This window comes from Empidonax traillii, unplaced genomic scaffold, assembly GCF_003031625.1.
Source record: "Empidonax traillii isolate 1590-97213 ecotype Southwest subspecies unplaced genomic scaffold, ASM303162v1 scaffold160:size908849, whole genome shotgun sequence".
Lineage (NCBI taxonomy): Eukaryota > Metazoa > Chordata > Aves > Passeriformes > Tyrannidae > Empidonax > Empidonax traillii.
The window spans coordinates 392,713-416,413 of NW_020955353.1; the positions used below are offsets into that span (position 1 = coordinate 392,713).

Below are 23,701 nucleotides of genomic sequence, written 5' to 3' on the forward strand. Positions count from 1 at the left end.
ACGGACCTCAAGGTCTCTAGCAAAGCCCTTCTGAGGCTTCTGCTGGGAAAACAGAGGCAACCAACTTATGTAGCATATGACAGTTTGGAGCAGTTTACCAACAATAAGTTTATTTACATTTCCGAGAAGCGATCAATTTACTCTCACCTGTAACAATCTGAAGATTATCTGTTATGTCCTACAAGCCCTGCGAGAGATTACTGTGAACACATTGAAAATCAATGCAAAAAAAACAAAACTAAGAAATTTTACAGAGATTGGCGTCTGACGTGAAACACTTCTAAAATAAAAAAAAAAAAAAAAGCTAAGTGGTTGCAGACTTCAAACTACCCGAGTATTGTTCTGGGGCTGTGGGCAGCACTTCCCACAATGCAGGCTCATCACCAGAGCTGCAGTCTGGAGCAAAGCAAGGAACGGAAAGAGCTCCATTCTTCAGGATTCACATCTCCAAGCACCGCAGAACAAGGCAAAGGACATTTTCAGCAGAGATATCAATCTGCACCTAAACACCATCAACTACCTTTTGTATTTTGGATCCCTTGCCAAGCACTTGACATTTAAAGCGCTGGTGAGACGTGCTCCCAAGGAACTTCAGCCAGCTCTCCCTGCCGTGTGACACACGGCGAGCACAGGCAGTGCCTGCACAGGCAGCGCCTGGAGCTTCCTCAGGCCCTGCAGTTTGTTTAGCGCAGGGGCTCTAACAGCAGCACTGAGGTACACACAGCCCTGTGCCAGAAGTGGCCCTGCTCTCCTTCAAAAAACTCCCACCCACCCAGAAGGCACCAGCAAAGGAAGCACAAATCTGGTCCCCAACAGACTGTTTCCCAACCACTGAGAAATCCTGAGGCTCGCTTTCCGTTATGCTGCTTTTGGGTTTGTTAGCATTTAAATCACCCACACCTCTCACTGCATGGCTCTGGCACACGTGAAACACGAATTTAATGCAAGCCACAAAACGTGCTGAAATTCCTCAACTTGTAAGGCATTTGGTTCGGCACTCCTGTTGTTTAATTTTAATTTCCCGCTTGTTCGTTCCCCTTCGTGTTGTCACCCTGATAAATACAGAGGTGCCACATGAGTGCTCAGGCCAACATAAAACACCTGCCAGTTCCTGATAAGATGCTGCAGCTGCAAAGGCTTCTTTTTCCTCCCCCAAAAAATAGTCACTGTTACAGAAGGCCCTCCTTCAAGCACGTCTGAACCCCAGAAGCCACCTCTGTGACACTGGACAAATTCACACTTGACTCCTGTTAATACACTGTAATGGTTCCTGCAGTGACACTGACCTCAAATTGCATTTTAACATTACTGGTCAAATCAAACAGAGGCAAAAAGCACTGCTTGGGGTGATGTCCTCAGCTTCCACCCAGAGCAATTCTGGATTCTACACAAGTTCTGAACACAGGCTGCTGAACAGCCAAGACACTAATAGCTGTTAGTGGAATTTAGTAGCTTTGGAATGCAATTTGATTATTTTGCAAACAAAAGTCATTTTTATCTACTGAGCTCTGCAAACACAATGGGAGAGCCGAAAGTCAAGATAAATTGCTTTTAGTCTCAACATTGTCCTCAGTAGTAAGAGGTTGTTACATCCAACCTTAACAACAAAGCTCTTAAAAGGCGAAACTCAACAGAATCCAAACCTGTGGAGAAAGGGTCATTTTCAACGTCCAAGCTGCACTTGGAATTGACAGCTTTGGACTCCACCGCCCTTCTACAACACTGAAGACTGTGAAGATGTCACCTGTAGAAAAGGCTCGCTGTTTCAGCCCAGTATTGTTCTCAGGATGGTTTGAGAACAGGCACTGCTAGGACCGAACAGGGAAGATTCTTTGCAATGCGTACGGATACTAAAAATACAGCTAAGGAGAAAAAAATACCCACTACGGCCAAACAGGAGGGAGAACCTGGATACTGACACAGAATGCAATTACCCAAGCTGGAATTTGCCCAGGACACTCTTGCTTAGAGTGATCTGGCTATTTAATGACAAGAAATAGCCAGGAACACATATTTACTGCTGGCACCCTCTCTCATACCTAACACTGCCCTGCTATCAATGAAACGGGCGTGTAACCAGATCCAAGCTCCCACTTACAACCAGGGTGCTCCGTGGTGACCTGCCACGGGCAGATCCACCCACCTTATTGCAGCTGCAACAACTTGTGTGACCACAACCTGAGGTGGTGTGTCCACTGACCCAGATAGGAACATTAATAACAACAGGAAGCTTCAAAGTGCTTAAGCTGCTCTAATACTGATACACTATCCAGGAGTCACATAAAACATTCCTTATTAACAAAAATGTTTACTCTTGGTACACTCAATATTTAGAATGAGTCAGTACCAGCCCCCAGAAAAACTTCCCTTCCCCAAATGTAAAGTACAGCAGGTCCAAAAGACCACTTTGGCTTTACTGTTGAGCGCTGCCTGACAATAATCAAAGTACAATTCTAAACATCGAGGTGGGACACAAAAAGTACTTGAGATTCCTACCACCCACTCCTAATCTTTGCCACCAAATGGGATCAAACCAAAAAAATATGAGCTCAAGCCTCCCCGCTCTGCTAAAGGAGAACCGCTGATCCCGGATCCGTGACAATTCCCAACACACAACTGCACAGAACTCCTGCGAGGAGGGAGCAAGACTGGGAGGGAGCAGAGGTGACAGATTTTCAGGGAGATCAGTGGTGGTCACAAGGTCAGAGTGGACACTGTCTATTCAGCATTATTCCCTTAACAAGACCAACAGGGTCACTCGCACCTTTCAGCGCCAAGAAGGATTTCGAGTTTTAGGCCTCTGATCAGTCCCAATGATGTGACTGTCATAAATAATTACAACAGGAGGGAAGGGGTGCTGATACCTACACTGGTATGGAGTTGTTGGGTGTGCTTGATTTACCAGGAATTCAGTTTTTCCATCAAGGTGTCTTTGAATTTCTGTACTGAATTCCTCCAACACATGGTAGAAATAAAAACCGCAGGAGTTTAAAGTGCTGTATGTCTAAAACTCTTAGAAGAATAAAACAGCACATGGTCACAACAGAGGAGAAAAATCCCTCTAAAGGGTTCACTGGGAGCTGGAGTGGAAAGGTCAAATATACATCACTTCCCCTAAGTAAATCACTGTACAACTAAAGCTGACCAGGGAGAGCTTCTCCCTAAAAAAAGATGATCCCAGAATAAGAAAAAAAGTATCTCCAAGTATAAGAAAGGCTACAAGTATTCAATTATATGCTTATATTTATGCTGCTTTGAGAGTGACTCCTGTACTTCTTGGGAAATCTACTGCATCCTTTTTTCCTGTTAAGAATTATTCATAGAGCTCTGCTATAGATTCAGAATGGAAATAAAAGTTCAGAAACTGCTTATTTGCTACTGCCTGCTCCTACTGTACACACAGAGTCTCACTCCAACGAACTGACAGAAAGAAAGGTGCTCACAAATGTAGATCTGTAAATATTTACACGCAGTAGCCTACACAGCACCCGGGCACGTGGACATCACACAGAAAAGCATTCTAAAAATCAGTGTAACTAAGCCCAGCAGATATTTGCAATCACTTTTGTCCTCCACCACCTCAGCAGTCAAAGGACAGCTCAGAGCTCCTTACACATCCCAAACAGTGACAGTAACACACACACACAAAGGTTGGTTGTACGTCCTCAACTCCCCTTCGCCCTGCTTAAGCCCTTCGATTTGACACCTATCAGATGAGGGGGGCTTGCAATTAGCTTGCTACCTAGAAAAACGAATAAACAATCAGAAAAAGTTAGCAGCCATCAGGCTGACTAGAAAAGATAATCTCATATGTATATATATAAATATAAATAGACATAGAAGCATACATATTCATATATAAATATATACACATGAAATTCATATATAAAATTACAGGAGTGCCATAAATATTTCTGAGTAAAATGAAATTAGCTTGTAAACTCCCTGAAGTGATGCTGTGGTGTCTTTTTATTTTTAAAGCGGATTTTCATTATAATTAAAAAACCCCCCACCCAACAAGGTGAAGTCACATCAATTAAACAGCAAAGAAAGGAATAAGGCTGATCTTAAAACGGATACAACAGATTCCTTTAAAGAGCAACATGTTGCAATCACCCTTCATTTTAGGGGAAGGGAGGGATTCCCTGGAAGGAACAGAGACGGGGAGCAGTGGGGGGGGGGGGGGAGGCGGGGAGTAAAAAAAAAAAAAAAAAAAAAAAAAAAAAGACGAGGGATTTTTATTTTTTTTTTTTTAGCTAAAAACTTCGCTTTCCCTTCGGCTGGAAGGGGCTGGTGGCGGGGATGGCGGCCCCGGCGCCTCTGCAGAGGCGGCTCGGCGGCTGCTCGGGGAGGAGGAGAAGGAGAGAAAAGCCACAGAGAGAGGAGAGAAAAAGAAAATGGCGCAGAGACTAAGTCCCGACCGTCGACAAGGCGACTTTCCAGGGAGGAATCGGGGCCCAAAGGCGACCCGGGCAGGGCCGCTGCCCCCGGATCGGGAGCCTGCGGTGCCCCCACTCGGGGCGGCGGGGGCCGGGGGGGCCCGATCCCGGCGGGAAAGGGGCGCGGGGGGCGGCTCGATGGGAACAATGGGGCCGGTGAGCGCGGAGCCGGGACTTAGTCTCTGGGACGCCATGTCTGCTGCGAGGGGCGCGCCGGGGCCGCACTCACCGTTCGCTCGGAAATCCGCCTCGATCTGCGGGGAGAGCAACACAGGGACACACGGTCAGCACGGCCGGCCCGCGGGCATGGGGGCCCGCCGCCCCCCGCCCGCCCCATCCCCGCTTTCACGGCAATTAAACGCCAAACGGGAACGGCCCGGCGCGATGCGGAAGGTGATGGGGGGTGGGGGAATCGCTCCCCCGGCGCCCGCACAGCCCACGGGGGGACCCCCCGAAGGGGAGCGAGCGAGCCCGGGGAGCGAAGCAGCCGCCCCCTCCCCGTGTCCGCCCGGGCAGGGGTCACAGCGCTCCCACCGCCCCCACCGCGGCGGGGACACCGCGCCGGCAGGGCTGCCCGCAGGGACACGCCGGGCAGGGCACGGCGCCCTCGCCGGGGTTAGGGGGGTGTCCGGCCGGGACCGGGGCCGGGGCCGGGGCCGGGGCCGGGCCGGGGCCGGCGCGGGGGGACGCGAGCACGGCGTGGGGGTCCCGCGGGAGCGCGCCCCGCGGGCGGGCTGGCGGTGCTCACCTGGGAGTCGTTGTGTAGCTGGTCGCCGCTCATGCCGGAGGCGCGGGAGCCGGGGGGCGGCGGGAGCGGGCGGAGCGGCGGGCACGGGGGCAGAGGGGCAGCGGGGCCGGGAGCGCGGCGCGCTTGTGTAACAGACTAAGTCCCGCTTTCGCCGCTCTGCGCAGGCGCGCTGCTTTTTATATCGGCGGGGCGGGGCCGGCCGGAGGGAGGGGGGGAAGTGGCCGAGCGTGGATTTACATGCGAGCCACGCCCCCCGCGGAGCCGGCGATATTTGCATACGGACCACGCCCCTCCCGCGTGCTCGCTCCCACCGGCACCCCCGGCGCGCTGTTTTACATATCCGGCCACGCCTCTTCCTCTCTGCCCTCCAATGGCGAGGAAGAACTCGGCCCATATTTACATGTGAGGCCCCGCCCCCCTCCGCCGTGCGCCGCCGGGCCCGGTGCATTGTGTAAGGCCCGTGCCCCGCTGTGCGAGCACCGCGCATGCGTCACCCTGCATTTGCATGCAGACCCCGCCCCCCGCTCAGGCCCCGCCCCCGGGCCGCATGGCGGGGGGAGGGGCGGCTGTGCGGGATGCGATCCCGATCCATGTGCGGGATGCGATCCCGATCCGTGCCCGGGACAGCCCGCACCCCGCGGGGCCCCCTGGGAAGGCCCCCTCAGGCTTCCCCCTCAGGCCGCTCCTCCAGGCTCCCATAGGCACCAGCGGATGGGCAGTTCCCAGGGGATGCAGGATGCTCCCGGGGCAGGAGAGGAGCGTGCAGGCTGTGGGACCTGTGCCACAGACCCCTCCAATCAGTCCGTTCCGTGTGTGGCTGAGCCCTCGTTACAGCCCCTGCACCCGACGGGAGCACAGAGCCCACGGGGACCACGAGGAGATGACCCTGCCCTGCACCCAGCTCAGGGTGATGCTCGGGGGGGATGCAGATCAGGCAGCTTTGGGCTCACTCGGCTTCTTCAAGTCAAGGACAGCAGTGGTGCATTGCATAAAAGAGCTTCAAAAAGCAGATCGGCCTGCAAGGTTTTCCTTCTGGCCTGAACAGGGCCTTTAATTTTCTTTCTCTTGCAAGGAAATGGAGGGTAGAAAGGAACGAAAGGTTTATTTTCTTTTAGCAAAGGTGATAATGAATCACATAGCCCGGTAGAAAAACACACCCCTGCCCCAGCTGAAATCTGGAGACATTTATTTCTGTTCTGCAGCAGCTCTTATAAATGGGTTTGCTTCACGTTGTGCTAAATGGCAGGTTTAGTATGCATGGCTGGTACATGTCTCACAGGACTGCCTCCAGTCTTCTTGGAGCTTCCATCCTCTGCTGCAACACAGACTGTACCTTTCCTCAGCTCCTTTACACAACCAGAGCTTTGATTTGACACTAAAATAACCTGGCGCTGCCAGGCTATCTGAAGAGATACATCAAAATGTAAGCAGCGACAGCAGCCACCTATTTGCACTGCATATTTATATCCTGCAAAGGGAAAACTCTGTCACTTTCTTACAGTCTTCAGAAGAGGATCTGAGGACTTCCTTTTTTTACCAAGAGCAGGCAAATATTTCTGGCTCTAGAGCTGTTTATTATGCAAACTGCTTTAGTCACTGTTAGATTTTTAAATATAAACATAATGGAAAGGCTGTTTCAGACACCAGCAAGAGGTGTGTGCCCCTGGCTCACAAGAATGAGATGAAAGGGGGCTTTGCTCTGGGTCTGAGCCCCTCCTTTCTGCCATCCAGGGATGCAGAGGCTGTGCCTGTAGTGGGACAGCCTGGAAGTGGTCTGGCGCCTCCAGCATTGGAAATTCCTGTAAGCTCTTTATTTGAAACAGCATTGTCACTTTAAGCCTCCCATCTCTGTGTCCCCAAGAAGCCCCGCTCAGGTGACTGTGCCACAAGGAAGGGACCCGACACGACCCTCCCCACCACGCTGCAGCCAGCCCTGCCCAGGGGAAGGGAGGGCAGCCCCTGCCATCCTCACAGGCATCTGCAAATGTGCCTGGTGGCAAAACAGAGCCCCCAGAAGCGGCCCAGGAGAGCTCAGAGCAGTGCTGCCTGCAGGAGCCTGCTGACAGCTGTCTGGGACAGCTCTGCAGGGACAGGGAGCCTGCTCTGGTGTCTCGGGGCTAACAAGGACCACTGCTGTGGCAGCAGTGCCAGGTCCATCAGGGACAAGGAAAACCTTGTGCCATTGCTGTCAAACACCAGGGAGGAAAGGTCCAGCTGAGGCAGCCGAGCTCAGGGTGAGCTGTCTCCCAGCAATCCATTCCCATCTGCTACACAGAGCCTCTGGAGATACTCAAAACCCACCTGGACACAAACCTGTGCAACCTGCTGCAGGTGAACCTGCCTCAGCAGGGGGCTGGACTGGGTGATCTCCAGAGGTCCCTCCCAAAGCCGGCCGTTCTGTGCGATCCCTGTTGTCTCCAGTCTCCCGTAGGGTTATCCTGGGGCCTGCAGGAAGCCTCTGCTCTGCTGCTGGAAGCAAAGGGGCAGGGAAACGCAGCTTGTTCAAAAGCACATTAAACTGTAACACCTGCCTGGCCCCATCTGTTGCAACGAGCCTGTTGTGTGATGAAAGACCTTCTGATCTCCAAACCCATAACCTGCACCACCACCCTCCCACGCTGGCATCCCCTGGGACACGGGGCGCTCTGCCGAAGGAAGGGGAAGGTCCAGTACCACCCAGGGAAGTGGTCACAGCACCAAGCCTCACAGAGTTCCAGAAGCGTTGGGACAAGGCTCTCAGGCACATGGTGGGACCCTGGGGTTGTCCTGCACAGGAGCTGAACTCGATGATCCTCGTGGGTCCCTTCCGACTCAGGAGACTCTGTGATTCTAAGCAGCCCTGTCCGCAGCACAGGCTGGCAGTGAAGAGGTTAATGTGCTTGGACCTGCTGCCCTGGCAAGGCCCTGCACACCCCAGCGAGATAAATGGGGGAATTCACACCCCTGAGTGCCGAGGGCTCTCTCTGGGTTCCCCAGGACTGCAGTCCATCACCGGCGGGTTAATGTAGCCTAGGTGATTGCCTGCACAAAGAAACGGCTGGAAACTACGTGTTTAAATTAAATCATAAATCGTCCGGGTATAAAACCAGGAGAAACCCCTCCAGTTCTCGATCCTGTGAATTGTGAGATTTGATTTATCTGGTGCGATTGGGGCTGCACGCTGTTTTGGGAGGGAGGGGGATGCTGTGGCAGGGGGGGATCCTACACACGGGGCTGCAACCTGAGCTCCCACTCCGGTGCACAGACCAGCACAAGGTAGGAAACCTCTACACCCAAAGCCAAGTCCCCCCCAGCTCTCTTCCCAAGCCACTGCCTCGCTTTTAGCCTCAGGCAAAGCCATCTACCTCTGTACGTTCCTCCAGTTAATTCTCTTCGATATTTAACTTCATTATATGATGCATTTCAAGTTTGAAAGTGAAACAGATTTGGTAATTAAACACACACGTATCTTGATATTTTTGATTACTGTGTCAAAAGTTCAGGCCTTTGACCCTCTTTCAGAGTGCAGGAGGAAGAACACAACATTGCAAACTCATTAAATTTTATTAGCAGTCCCACAGCTTCAAGTTCACTTGTTTTGTTTTCCTTTATAGCATTTTGTAAAAATCTACTTTTGTCAGAGACAGCAGCCAGTTTCTAGTACTTATGTTTTAGGAGAAAAAAACCTCAAACCAACAACCCCCCCCATCTGAATATAAAACAAGGGTATTCTGCTAGTGAAGAGATACCAGAGGACCAGCTACAAACCAGACTTAAACCCAAAAATCTAATTTCTAAAAGCCTGTCATGATTTTTGAGTCTCAGCTCATTTGTAAGAGCTATGGTTTGGATACTTACATCACTAGTCCACATTTCTTTGCACAGCCAGAGACCCACCTGATGTGCAGGATTCCCAGCTGGTGTAATCCTGTAAACCTGCTGTCTCCATAACAAAGTGACACTGGTACAAAATAGGAACAGTCAGATACACGACTCCCCACTCATTTTTCATTAGCACGACCTGCTCAGAACACTCATACCTATTCCTACTGTCAGATGTGTTGAGACTAAACGATCTCAGTGCTTTGAAAGCTCTTTATTTTCCACTTTAATAAACTGCAGCAATTATTCACAGCTTTATATGTAGGACAGGGGAGCACATTAAGCAGAACCAGCAGATACCCTCGTAAGTGGGAGCTTTCAAAGGTCAGTCTTAATTACCGAGTTTCACCTGGGATGGGAGAAGCTTGCTGAAGTCCTGGGAAATTATTAGTTAGAAAACAATAGCTGATATCACTTGGACTTTATTATGTCCTCATTTGCCATGGTTAAGGGAGCCATGGGTGGTATAATGGAAAGAACATTTGGATCGAGACCTAAAGAGCACAAAACTGCACTTTCTCGTGGAGCCACCCAACACACACGAGCCCATCTGCGTCTGCTGCAACGTCTGTGGCTGCTCCACGGCCACTGCACCACGCTGAGCACAGCCAGGGATACACATCCCACTGTTCCACACTGCCTCCCTGCTCCCAGCATTTAAAAGAGACTGTCCTGCTTGGGAAAGCAGGGAGCAATCACAAACAGCACCTTGCTCCAGCCTGGCCTGCTAATTGTCCCGTGCAGAGCAGCCAGCAATGTTTGGAGTTACCCCATCCTGGGGCTCCCAGCAGTGTGGGTGCCTCGGGAGCCCCGGAGCACGTGAGAAAAGCCACCCTTGCATAACGTGGCAGGCGTAGGAGGCAATAGGATGGCTCTTGCTGAGCATTCACGTGTTGCAAATGCAGTTAAGGAGCCATTTCGTATCATCTGTGCCCCTGCTATGAATTTCTCATGAATTTAGCCTATCTGGTTTCTCTTTTTTTTTTTTTCCTCCTGTAGTTGATTTCAGTTGCTGTTTCTCACAAAGTGACATAATTCTGTGAAGCAGATTCCTGACATTGCAAGGAAAGGGTCCAAACATTTCACATCAGAACTGCTATTAAAAAAATACCCCGAGTTAAATTTGGTACCCACAGTTAATAAATGGGTCTCCTTCACCGTACAATGAAACAATATTTCCCCTGTCTCCAGTGTTTTCCATCAAAAGGAGAGAAGAATCCCCATTTTGGGAAAGAAACTGCTCACTTGGAGTGTTTCCATTTCTGGAGTTGCGCCACGGGAAGAATGCTGGGCCCAACTCCAGGAGATCTGAGGAGCCTAAACCCATCCAAAATCCATGGGAGCTCTGATACTTGTCACTCCAAGCACCAGGCCAGACGGATCCCAGACACTGTCCCTGCTGAACCCAAGAGCACTTCAGAAACTGAGCCTGTGAAAACTCTGCTCGAGTCAGTGGCAAGCGCTGAAAATCCAGCACAGACTCCTGGCACGGCTTCCTTCCCACGTGCCAGTCTGCCACCACACTCCTGCCCCCTGCCACAACCCACTGCAGCCCGAGGGCTTTCAGACAGCCTAAGCTCAGCCTAGCCTGGAAAACTCAGTGGAAATGAGTCCCCAGAGCGTGGGGAACTGCCCTTTGGCTGGAGGGCGGTCAGGCCAAGGCGGGTGCATTGACTGCAGAGCCTGAGCGGGGTGTGAATTGCTCCCACCTCAGTCAGGAGGTGACATGTGGCCCCATTAATGGCTTTATTAGCTTTGGTGGCCCCATGCAGCTGGAAGGAAAGCCCTGTGCTCTCAGGGCTTGGAGGGCTGCTCAGTCCCTGCCCTGGCACAGGCTGGCCTTGGTGCCTGTGCTCGTGGACCTGCTGCCTCCACACCACCTGGATGGGCCAGCAGGGATGGCCACAGCAGTGCTGCACCCTGCTTGGAGAACAGCCTGTCTGGGGGATCTCATCCTGCACCCCTTTCAGCACAGCCCTTGGATAGCCATACTGGCACTGGCAGCTCTTACCGGGTGCCTTAGCTCCCAGCAGGGACTCCAAGGATTCCTGCCAGGCAGGTACAGCCTCTTCTGTGGCCCTTCTGTGGCTCTTCCCAGGCTCTGGTAGACCTGGTCCCCTGTCGGCACAAGAACAAAATAAAATAGGTGCTCTTCTGCAAGTTGACACTCGGTAAAGTTGAGATAGAGACCAACCCTGCTTTTGGAGCTGCAAACCCCCAACACTGAGAAGGGTCTGCTGGAGGTTATCCTGTTCTTCAGGTCTCTGTGCCTCAACACATCACCTGGCAAAGGAGACCCCTCCCTCCAGCACAGGCCGTGGGGTGTGAAATGCAGGTGGGGGGTCCCCTGCTGATCAGGTGAGAGCCATTCAAAGGAGAGGCGGCATTTTCAGATCTAAGCTCATCAGCGTGATTAATACCCTTACTGAGCAGAAGTAGCTTAAGGCTGGGTCTTTAAGGGCCACCCTCTCCCTGGGGGTGGGTTAGACTGTGACACCCCCTGCCAGTCCATCAGACCATGCCTGAGTCCAGCCTGGCTGCAAACCCTTGGCTTAATACCAGGATGCAGCAAACCATTGGCAGAGGCGGGTGCAGAACATTTTGGGGCTGTTCATTCGGGGCAGGACTGCCGTGGGACACCCAGCAGAGCAAACCCAAATGTGATGTCACAGTGGGATGCAGTGTCACCCCAGGCACATCACCCCGGGCTGCAGAGGTTTTGGGGGGATGCTTGTGTCTAAGCCTGGCTCGCTGTCAGGCTAAGGCTGCTGGCTCTGAAAGTCCAGTGATCAAATTTGTGCACTGGATAGCTCTGTATAAAAATGTCCCTATCGCTGGTTTTAAATTTATTTATCATGGTTTCTGCTGGAACATAAATCTTTCCTAAAATAACTTGTAATGTTGGTATTGTAACAGAGCTACAAAAGCCAGAGCGTGAACCCTTGATCAGGAAATCCACCAAAACCTCAAGTGGAAATAACTGCTTTAAAGTAATTTTGTCAGGGAGGAAGTAATGAAAGACACTTCATAGGGAAACAATAATCAATCTCAAATAATGAATAAAAGTTATCATGAAACTGATTTTTAAAATAATGAGGTTCTTTTTGGCTTGCCTTTTCTTTATTTATTTTTAAAAGAGAGTTGTCATCTTCAATGGGCTTCAGAATTTTAAACTCCCTAAACCCTTCTGGAACATTAATAAATATTTGCATGTCCTATAGAGGTCTGCATGAAATGTCAGATGAATATTGTCAATGCCAAGGATTTCATTTCCCCTTCAAAACTCCCCATCCCAGAATTAATGAGATGGAATTTAAAATAATAAATGTAACTTTCTGTTGGAATTCTTAGCACTGATGTCTTGAAGGTGCTTTTTATTACCTTTTTTTTTATGGTGAGGTGCAATAGAAACTTCGGCCTGATCTGCTCAATATAGCTGCACTGATTTAACACAGTAGCAAATCAGTTTAATTAGATCAGTGATTAGACCTTATGTGAGCACTCCTCCATGCTAAGGGGGGCTTGCACTGCTGGGGAATTACATCTTTCAGCCACAGGAACAAACTGCTGGCTTTAAATTAATAATAATAAAAAGGTTTTTCCTTTAACACTGATATTCTTCTGGATGAAGCCAGAGAATGGAGCAGGCAAGCGGTGAGAAGGGAAAGTGCAGTTACCCCCTGTGACAAGATGGCCAAGAAAAGGTGGTGGGATAAACTTTTTATGGTGGTAACCTCTAGGCTCTGATCAAAAGCATGTCCAGGTCTGGCTGGGCAAGATGGAGCAAGGCAGAACATGTAAACCATAACTAGCAACAGGATTGTCCAACAGATCTAGTCTTGGGTCTGTATCACTTATGTCTACATCAACATCTGTGTCTATAGAGATAAATCATCACAGCTTTAGAGAGCTCAGATGACGTGGAGTCAGCACAGAAATGTGGGTAACCAGCTCTCTCAAGGGATATTTAACTTAACCCAAGGCCTGCTGATGAGCATGCTTGTTTTTTTGCTACTGTTCCATCACTTGCAGAAGCTCTGTGCAAGCAGCCCCTGGTGCCTGCTTGGAAAAGGGGGTACAGCTGCTCTGGGCACACACACAGGCAGCCAGGAGCAGGAGCAGCCCTTCTCCTCTCACGTCAGGGATCCTCTCCTGGTATGCCTGAGGGTTTCTCCCATGCAGCTCTGAGATCTCCTGGCAGCAGCCTGTGACACAGAAAACAGATTACTTCCTAAGGCCTTTATCAGGATTGTGCACCTCTGAATCCATCACGGAGATGTGTGAATATTAACTCCAGGTAATAACACAAGGCTGTGCAGATGCACTTATAAAGAGAGGCTTAGCCAGCCCTGAGTAGGTGGTTTGAAATATAGGTTTAAATATCTTTCCATACAGTGAACATAAACAGGGTGTTTATAGGAAAGCAGCCTGGTGGCAAAGCAAAACACAGCAGAGCTCATATCACAGCCCAACCACGAGGATGTGAAGCAGCCTTAAAAGATATATATAAGATACAAGAAGCCCATGGGAAAGTGTCCCTCTGGAGCCTGGAACTGGTGTGGGAAGACAGCAAAAGGGTTTTTGTCCAACTCTGGGTGTCCCTGAGTTCCTGCTGCCATGGACTGGGGCTCATATTTCCCTCCAGGGACATGGGAGAGGCCCCGTGGGCCCATTGCAGCAGCTGCAGTCAGGAGCAGCCTGCAGGGAGAGTTGGGGGGGAGATACAAGAAAGAAAAAAGGTTTAGGAGAGGATGGAGATGCATGGCAACTGCTGTCTGCTTCCAGGCACCAGTGAGAACCCATCCAGGTGGGACCAGCTCCTTCCTCACCTCCCAGCTGAGCCTCAGCTCCAGTCGCTGCCTGCCCCCTTTCCATTTTCCAGGACCTCCCAGATGCAGCAGAAGGATCAGAGCTGGGGATGGGGCTGCACAGCCATGAAGTGCCAGAGAGCAGCAATTTCCCTTCATGCTGCCCACAAAGACCACAGCCCCTGCAGTGCTGGGAAGTGGCTTTTGATGATCGTACTTAGAGCAATCAAGGTGCAGAAGAAATGAATGCAAACACCCTGGGCCAGCCTCTAGCACAGTGCTGATCCAAAGGCACTGGAAAGCAGCAGGAAAGGTTTGTTCTGGTTCACAGGGCTCCAGGGAGGGTCCCAAGCCAGGCACGCAGAGGGGAGGGGACACACGAGACCTTCATGTGCCATGTGTCGTGAGACCTTCAGCTCAGCTAAAGGGAACAGCGTGGCCTGGGAGCAGAGGGTGAAATCCTGGCTCCTGGGAGGCTGTGGGTGCCAGGCATCAACTCCAGCAGAAAACGTTTGAGATATGAGAGCTCAGTGCCTGGATGACTGGATGCTGCTGAGCCCTGACCTGGCTCACAGAGGTGCTGGAAGGGTTTTGCCAGGAGCAGAGGCAGAGCTCCTGGGCACACAAGGTGTTGGACAAGCCAACAGGCTGTCACTGGCACGTTACCATGGTTTGCCTTGAGCGTGTGATGCTGCCGAGTGCTTTGCCGGCCCCACATCTTCCTTCTGCACGAGGTGTGTTGAAATCAGCCACCCTCCCTCTGAGCTGTGTTACCTCACGGTGCAAACACAGCGGGCTGAGCATACCTGTGCAGAAGGGCATGGGCAGCTGCTCCCACTGCCCTGCCCGAGCTCCCAGTGCTGCACTGGGGATGCCTTTCTCCAGGAAATCACTGGGGATGCCTTTCTCCAGGAAATCACTGGGGATGCCTTTCTCCGGGAAATCCCTCCGTGGCTGGAGCTGCCAGCCCAGAGTAGCAAAAGGAAGCGGCACCAGCAGGGGCTGTGCCAGGACAGGAGGCCTCAGGACTGTTTCCCGTGCAGTGGTGCCAGCTGGCAGCCTGGCACAGGCAGCTCACAGGTTATAATCCCAAACAGTCCCCAGCCAGTGGGCGTGGGGCCAGGCTGGGGCTGCGAGGGGCACACACCGTGCCCTCCACAGGGTGTGCACTCCAAGCTCTGCCCTCCCTGTCATGTGCTGCTCCTGACATCACTGAAATCCCGCTGTGCCTCCTCCCTGGAGCGAGCCATCCGGGCTGGCTGGGCCTGCTGTCACCAGGGCAGGGCACTCATTCATAAATCCAGCAGTGGCTGGGATGGGGCTCGGGGAGGAGCTGGGAATGCAGCAGGGAACAGGGACTGCTTTGTTGGGACGGCGCTGGCGTGGAGAGCGTGAGTGCAAGGACGGAGCCGGGGCAAGAGCACCGCTGGCTTTGTGGTTGAGAGCTCCCAGTCAGCTGCTCCTGGCACAGCTCCTGGCATGGCTCAGCCCACCCACAGCTCCCAGCAGCACCCAGAGCCCCTGCCTGGGGTCAGCACACCCCAGCAGCCCCTCTCCCCTGTCCCTCCCGGAGCAGGCCTGGCACGAGGGCTCACAGCAAGGAACAGTTCAAACTCCCTTATGGCAGCACACAGGACAAACCCCAGAGACTGCAGCCCCTGCTCTGCTCACCCTGCACCAGCAGCTCTGGAGTCACTCCTGATTTACACCTCGCCTGGCCTCATTTTTTTTTTCCCCTTTGTACCAAATTGCCGGCGCATGTCTAAGATCCAATCATTTTCATGACTGTTATAAAAGCTAATAAACTTCAGCAAAGCCTCTGGAAGCCCCAGTGCCCTGTTTGCTTGTCTGCATGGTCACTGGGGCAGGAAGCATCAGTACTGTCAGCACATCCAGCCCCACACAGCACCCCTGGGACCCTGGGAGGTGGTGATACTGCTGAAGGCTGTGCACTGCAATTGCTTGACAGGTAAGTCCGATATAATGCAGCTGAACAGCACCAAATTGCTGTAAGCAGGAGACCAGAAGGGTTTTTCTGCTTCAGCCAGAGAAGGATCTCTGCTGGCTCTGAGCATGAACCCAGATCTGTGGGTGAGAAGGTGCTTTTACCCTTCTTTGTTCAGTCTATTCCTGTTTCACGTACCAGTGTCAGCAGGACTGTCCCTTCACAGCCCTGTCCTTAGGCAGGGATGGAGACCTGGCCCTGGGAGCAGCTGATGGTCACAGTCACCGTCAAAGGCAGGAGATGCCCCAATTGCAAGTGCAGCGGGTTGGAAATCTCCTCAGCCCTCAGTTCCATGACCCCTGGGGCCTCCAGTCTCTGATTAGCATGGGCTTTGTGCTGGAAGGGCTTTGCTGGGTCCTAGTGCTGCTGCCCAAGGGAGGCCCCTGAGCCTGGCTGTCTCCACTGCCCCTCCACCACCGGCGCTGGAGCAGCTCCTTCTGGCCAGGGATGCCACCACAAGCTGGCTCAGCCACCAGATGGAGCATCCAGAACTCCCAGATCCTGCCCTCTGTCCTCCATCTACCCACCCACATCCCATGCTGGCACTACACATTAGAGTTTTTAGGGCAATTAAAGAGCTCCACAGATGAGCAGGTTTGTGTTGTCCCACGTGTGTCTGCTGAAATCTTCCACTGCTTGCCAGCAGAAGAGCCTGCCTTGTCAGTGCTTGCAGCTGAAAGCACCTGCTTGGATTTTCATGTTTCAGACTGGTCTTTTTTAGATTTCAAAACTTGCAACCTATTTTTTTTTTCTTTTTTTAATGTTTCATTTATCCTGGGCACTGAAAATAGCCTACGCAGTTTCAGTTCCTTTTTTTGTTCTTTGTTTTTTAATCCATCCGTTTCATTCTCAGACAATCTCCTTGTTGGGAAAAAAAATAAACAAGAGAACAAAAAAGGTGTCTTCAGATAAAGAGCTCTGTCTTGGTTTAAAAGCTGCTGGGAGAATGGCCCGAATAAGTGCTACCCCCATGCACCCTGTGACCATAAATCCTGCCTGTGCTCCCTGGCTGCCAAGGTCTCCCACAGGTAGACAAAGTCATCCTGAGTGATCAATATCAAAGGGCTTGTTTTTACAATTAATAAATGGGTTGGCAGTTGTGCTTGTGAATTTCCAGAAACCTCTCCAGGGGGCCAGGGAGCGGGGCTGTGCACGGGGGATGTTGTGTTGTGTGCAGGATGGAGGCAGCCCGGGGGCTGTGGGCTCAAACCACTGCACCCAGTCCCCACCTCTTCCAAGGACACACTCAGACTGCACAAAGTGTCTGTCTGGAAGAATTAAACTGAATGGAGTTGTGATTTCAGATTCAAATGCATATACCCACGTGCGTTTGTGCAGGGGCCACAACACACCCCAAACACCAGCCCTGTGGTGCCTTGGAGGGGAAAGTAATGCAGCTGTGTCAGTCAGTGCAGGCAGGGAAGGGATGCAATCTGATAGTGGAGGGGAGCAGCAACTGTGAGGACTGACTGAAATCCAAACTGTAAGAAATCTTCCCTGCTGGGCCCACTCCAAAGCATTTCCCATCCCAGGGCTGGAGTGCATTCATTACTCCTGGAAACCAAAGCCCCCAGTCCGGGCCAGGGCGGGTTCAGGGCTCACTGCAGGGCTGGGCTGAGCTCTCAGGGTGCTGAGTTAGTTATTAGTCACACCATACAGAGCTGCTGTCACCCTTCACTTTACATGCCTGAGACAAGATTAACATCTGGCAAGTGCCACCACAGGACTCTGCTCAGCCCCAGCTCCTCACCCTGTTTATCAGCTCATGGCCGAGTCCTCATCCACTCGGGCTGGGAATGGAAACAGGGAATCACAGCTCTGCTGCCAGTCAGGGAGAGGGGATGGCTTCAGGTCTTCACTTGGATTTGGTTACAGCAGCAACAAAGTCATAGCAGGAACTGATATTTTTATTCTTTTCATTTGCATTTGAGATGTCGCTCTAGGGACATTACTATTATTGTTATTGCAAATGTGTGCCTTGATCTTTTCCAGTCCTGGCCACGTTACACACACGGATACTGAGACTGAGATCTTGCCCTGCAGAGACCAACCATCCAAATTTCACTGCTCAACAGAAACTAATTGGGGTGGGAGGGAAGCAAACACTCTTCACCTGAAGAGCACGTTACAGATCCTCTTCTGCACTCGTGTACACTTTGGCAAGCTCTTAAAATCAGCTTTGCAACACTAAGGTTCCTCCCGAGTGTTATGATTTATTAGTGATTAATTCCTACATAGCCCAGAGCAGAGGTTTCTATTTTAAATTCTTGTTGCTAGTAATTTTGGAGTAACACCCATGGGAGGGCTGTCACAGCTGGGACTCTCTCTCATTAGGTGCTCTACAAACACGGGATGGGAGGATAATTGCAGCTACAGTCTGGTCTTCTTGGAGATCTCAGCAGCCCCCCTGCACCCAAAAACCTTATTGCAGCAGCCAGAGGGTCTCGCAGAGCAGCGCGTGTGGCCAGAGTAGGTGCAGTTGTTATTTCACGTGAAAAGAGTCTGGGTCCTGGAAATGAACCCTTGGACTTTTTCCCAGGACAATGTGCTTGTAGGAGAATAACAAACAGAAGATCACAGGGGGCTTTATCGGGTCATGCACCATCTGGCCTCTCATTCTTGGCTTCAGCAAGGCTGAAGGGTTTGTCTCAGCCCACCGTCACTCCTGGAAATGGTTTGCATATGTGAGGGCTCTTGGCAGCCCCCAGCGCTGGGCAGGGAGCACAGGGCTTTAGGAGGAAACTGAGGCACATGGAGGTGATGTGGTGTGCTCTGATCCGTGCTGAGCTCACCAAACTGAGCTGGAGCCCATCTCCCTGTCCTGGATGGCGCTGTGATGTGGAAAGACGAGGGCTGGTGGGTCCACAAGCAGAGAAGAACCCATTGCACCAGGTGGTTGTGACCACCACACAAGGAGCTGCTCTGTCCACTCCCCTTCCCCAGGCCTTGCCAAGCACCACTGCTCTGCATCCAGCTGGTGGTGGTGGTACCATGTGTCTCACCATGCCAGCAGGGTTGTCCTCTCCTGGGCAAACCCACCCGGCTCCCTCAGGATCTGATGCTGCTGGAACTCTCCCAGCTGTGCTGGGACAGGCACCAGGGACCCACTACTACACAGGGCTGGGATCTGAGTGGTGCTTTTATTTCAGTCACTCGCATTCTTTCTTCCTCAAAAACACTCCAGTTCTTCCTCCTCAGCAGGGGAAAAGAAAAAAGGCTGCAGGAAGGGATCTGGAACATGCTAATGAGCGCACCCGCCTCTCGGGGCACATATCAATCTTCCCACCACGTTCCCATGGAAATGACCCAATCTGCCAGTTCTCCCCTCCTTCTCTTCCAGAGCTCTTTAACCTGCTGCACGGGCAGGCAAAGTTTATGACAACAAATCTCTGCAAATCCAGCTTGCAGAAGTTCTTTTGGGAAGGGAGATGCAGGGCTCAGGCTGCAGCCAGGGCTGCACTCTGCCTTGCCACAGAGTGGGAAAGCAGTGCTATGGAGGCAGTTCAGCCCCTTGGAAGGAAGGGAAAGGCTTGTCTTCTTCTTGAGGTGTCCCAGGGAAGCCACAGGGTGACCTGCATCCGTTTTCCTTGACACATGTCACTGCCTGTCCCAGCTGCTTCCCTGTAGGGTCTGGACTGAAAAGGAATGATCCCAGAGGGCTCCATACCTTGGCCTCATGGCTACATCTGCTGAGGGGCTGATAAATGGGGACCAATCCCTCTCATGGTTAGAATAGGCCAGGTACTGGGTCATGAGGACAAAATATGAGAAGAATGAGAAAAAACAGATATTTTGATCCTTTACTCCATGAATTCCTCACTTTTTCAAGTCACTTTGGAAACTCTGGGAAAGAAAAAGGCTTGGACTATGTTGGCACAGATTCCCAGTGATCAAATTTTGAGCTAGCATTGCAGCATCAGAGCACTCTTGTTTTTAAACATGCCTGGCCTATTGCTTCCCAGTTTCTGATGGATGCACCCTGGCGATGATCAAAGTTTTAGGAAGAATCCCTAAACCCATGGAAGCTGCAGTTCCTGCACAACTGATGTGGAGAGCTCAGAGAGACACCCCAGGGATGGACCAGAGTCCTGGATGACAGGGTGAGATAATACAGCCAGGGTCACCCAAACATGGCCTGAACTCTGGAGCTCTGTCCAACTACAGGTGGGTGAGGGGCTGGGCAGGGAGCAGAGTGTAGAAACCATGGAGAGGACTCTTTGGGTCTATATGTGGGACCCAACATCTCCAGGGGCCAGATCTGCCACGGCTTTCCCATGGGAGCCTCTTGCTGCACATTCTGTGTACCCTGCCCCCTGCTTTGATCTCTGCTTCCTCCCCTAAATCTGCCAGCTGGTGACTGCCATGACTGCCCTGCACAGGCTGAAACCCCTTTGGGTTAAAAAAAAATATAAGTGCCCTCCCTCTCACCCCAAGCTCCTGACAACACCATCATTCTCCTCAAGTGTGTGTTAAATATGCTGTAGAAAAATAAAATGTATCTTTTCTGATGACACAGAATCCTAGCCTTAAATGTAATTTACGAGGGAAGCGTAAATTGCCAATAGCCAGCATTGCTTCTGCTAACTCATGAGAAAAAGCCTTTGTTCTGAATCCTGCCTATGGTGTTATTGGTGGTGATCATTCTTCTGAAAACCTCACCAGCTCGCTCTGAACTCACAGACATCCCTGGAGTCACCGTTTTGCAGAGGGCCCTGCAGGGTTTGGGCCACCAGAGGTGGGGAGATGCCATTTCCCCTTTTCTCCAGCAGAGATAGGACAGGGATTCTGGTTTCACTCCAAGCCCACCTGAAGTTCAGCTGCCTGGATCAAAAGCCAGCAGAGATACAGCACAGTACGATTTTTTTCACGTGCTTCTCCCTCACCCCAGCACAGAGCTGTGTGTTGAGAGGGGGTGAGGTTCAGCCTCAGAAATAATGGGTTTTCATCACAATAGAGTTTAATGAAATCAGCTGTTGCAATCTGATGCGAGGGGCTCTGAATACCTGACTCTTTCTTTTCCCTTTGAAAACCCTCCCCTAAGGTCTGCCCGAACTGCCCCCGCTCTGTTACAGCACTGCTGGAATCCCCCAGCCCCTGCAGCCACGAGCCACATCATTACACACACATCCATCTGAAATACACCCCAGCTCAGGCTGGAATGGCCTGGGTGCAGGGCAGAGCCACTCAGCTCTGACTGCACACACTTGATTTGTCAAACACAGCTTAAATCAGAGGCAGCAGGAGCTCAAGCTTTCTGCCTCCAGCCCCTTTCAGTACCAGAGCTCAGTGCTGACTGACCCTCTGACAAGGAAAACTCTCTACTCGAAGAAAAAAAACCCAAACCCTGGGCTGTAATTTCCCACATATTCTTTGGATGGTGCTCCTGAACATCCTTAGTGTGGGGCTGCACCACTCCCCATCTCCACCTCTCACTGGTCAGCTGCCTGCCCTCTTACTCCAACACTACAACCTGGGGAATCCACACAGTCCAAAGATTTATCCTACTGATAAAGCCAGTGGAGTGGCAGAACTGATGCCGAGGGGGGCTGGGCAGTAGCAGTGCTGTGGGGACTTCACTGTCAAGCTGGATAATGACCTGGTCTGCACCCTGCACAGAGGGATGATCCTGCAGGGGTGGATGAGCCACACAACCTCCAGAGAACATCTCCAGCCTTGTTTTCACCCAGATTCCTTTGAATCCACAGGGTTCATTCCTGGAGCAAGGTGATGAATAGAGCTCTGTCCCTGTTACAGAATGAAGGGATGCAGGTGCTGTTTGAAGGTGTGGGGATCCCCCCCAGCTTGTACTGCAGCTGAGCAGGCAGAGAGAGAGCCCCGACAGCGCTGGCCTGTGGGGAAAGCAGAGAGCTCGGAGCACCCTCGTGTGGCACCGCCCGTGCCGTGTGTGCTCGGATCATCACACACATGTGTGCTGCCCGTCCTGCACGGGGCTCTACACACTGGGCACTGCCGGGAAAAACAGCCCCTGGGCTGCTGGACGTTCTGTGTCCTGCCCTGAACACTGCCCAGACCGCCCTGTGGTACCCACACACCGTGCTGTGGGGGCTGCAGCCACCCCCCAGGCTGAGCCTGTGCTGCTGGAGGGGCTGCAGTGCCCGGGGGCTGTATTTTTTGACACCCCCTCACCCCACAGCAGTGCCAGGCACCAGGGGAGAGTTTAACCATGGGAGTCACTGTGCAGTAGCCAAGCAGATCCACACCCTCTGGAAAGGCCATCCTTTGGGCTCTCACAGGCACGGGGGGGCTCTGGGCCAGCCTGGCAGCACCCCCGTGCCACCAACCCCGCTGGCTCTGGCAGGCCTGGCACAGGCACCTGGTCCCTTCCACTGCCACAAATCAGACCCCAGCAAAATGCTCTGGTGAGGTTTACAGAAAAAGAAAGTAAAGCCTTGGTGAAGTCTGCAAGAGGGGCACTGTCCCCACATTATGGCCTCTTCCTCCTTTCCTGTGATGCTTTGACCACCCTCTGTCTGCAGCCTCACTCCCCGGGCTCCAGCTCAGGAAAGTTCTGGTTTTAAGTAAACAGTTTCATTCCAGTTTGCCCTCCACTGGGATTTGTCCAGGTGTTGGTGGTACTCCAGGGGTATCTAAAGTGCACACTTCTGGAGTTAAGTCTTCGTGCCAAGAGAAAATTATTTTTCCTCAATATAAAATCAACAGAGAAAAGAGAAAGAAGGTTCCTGTTCATGACTTCGTGCTAGAAAAGACCCCCAAATTGAGAGCAAGCCTGGGGCGCAACTGCTCCTGCTGATTCTGAGCCTCTTGGGTGTTCCAGAGGCCACTGAACATCCCAGATCCCTCTGTGCATCCGAGGGAGTGCAGAGAGGCTGCTTTGGTTCGTGTCTCTGCCTCAGTTTCCCCCCGGACAGCGAGGAGCCCCGTGCTGCCCCTGAGCTGGGGATGCTTTGGTACCCAGCGGTGGAACCCAAGGGTGAGGCTCAGCGCTCTGAAACTTCCTCCTGTGGAATGGAGATTCACGGCACAGCTGCCGAGGAGAGTGGGATGCGGCCGCGGGCTCCCAGAAGATGGCACTCGTGGTCTGCAGATGGAGTCCCGATCTCTGAAGATGGCTCCGGAGAGGGAACCCATAAATAGCCCTGGACAGGCTGTCAGGCTGCCTGATTTAAGCACCAGAAATAGCGAAACTGTGGAGGTTTCTCAAAAATTAATTTTTCTAAAATGGGAGAAAGATGAAGCCAAGCCATTTTTTTCCTGCTTCCCTTGCAAACCTCTTCCCCACGAGGAAATCAGATGTAACTCATTTGCCGCTGCCCCAGCAGGGTCCAGGGGGCCTTTGGTGGGGATGGATCCTGCCACTGTGCATGGGACTCTGTCACCCTGCTGGGTGATGTGACCAGAGGGACACGGGGTGCTGAGCACCCTCCTGCTGCTGTCCCCAGGGCACAGCTGAATGACACTGCAGCAGCAAAGCCATCCCTGCCACCATTTACACTGGATGTTCAGAAAAACTTCCACACTGAAAGGGTGGCCGGGTGGAACAGACTGCCCAGGGAAGTGGTGGAATCAGCATCCCTGAAGGTGTTCAAAAAGCACATTTAGTGTCGGACCTGGCAGTGCTGGGTTAGTGTCTGGACTCGATCTTAGGGGTCTTTTCCGACCTTAACGATTCTGTGATTAGGGAAGGACTAATTTAGGAAGGAAGGGGTGATTACCATCCCCCTTCCCTCTCCATTTTGGATCTGCAGGTCCTTAGTCTGGTTTACACATCAGCTCTAAAGACACACTTTAGTTCGAAGTTTAAGCATAAATACTGGCCTCCTGTTCTCCCTCCCCCTGACAGCTTAGGCACAGATTTACT

At 52.0% G+C, this 23,701-nt stretch overlaps 1 protein-coding gene across 1 annotated transcript in view; it reads right to left on the minus strand.

Annotated features, from left to right (window-relative positions):
• The window catches only part of TOP1 (DNA topoisomerase I), a 63,097-nt gene extending 57,813 nt beyond the window's left edge, over positions 1 to 5,284 (minus strand). The window contains exons 1-2 of the mRNA XM_027885092.1: positions 5,188 to 5,284; positions 4,669 to 4,693 (exon numbers count right to left, since the gene is read on the minus strand). Coding sequence (XP_027740893.1) covers positions 4,669 to 4,693; positions 5,188 to 5,220 — 58 coding nt within the window. The 5' untranslated portion in view covers positions 5,221 to 5,284. The remainder of the gene's footprint in view (positions 1 to 4,668; positions 4,694 to 5,187) is intronic.
• Positions 5,285 to 23,701: the final 18,417 nt, after the last annotated feature.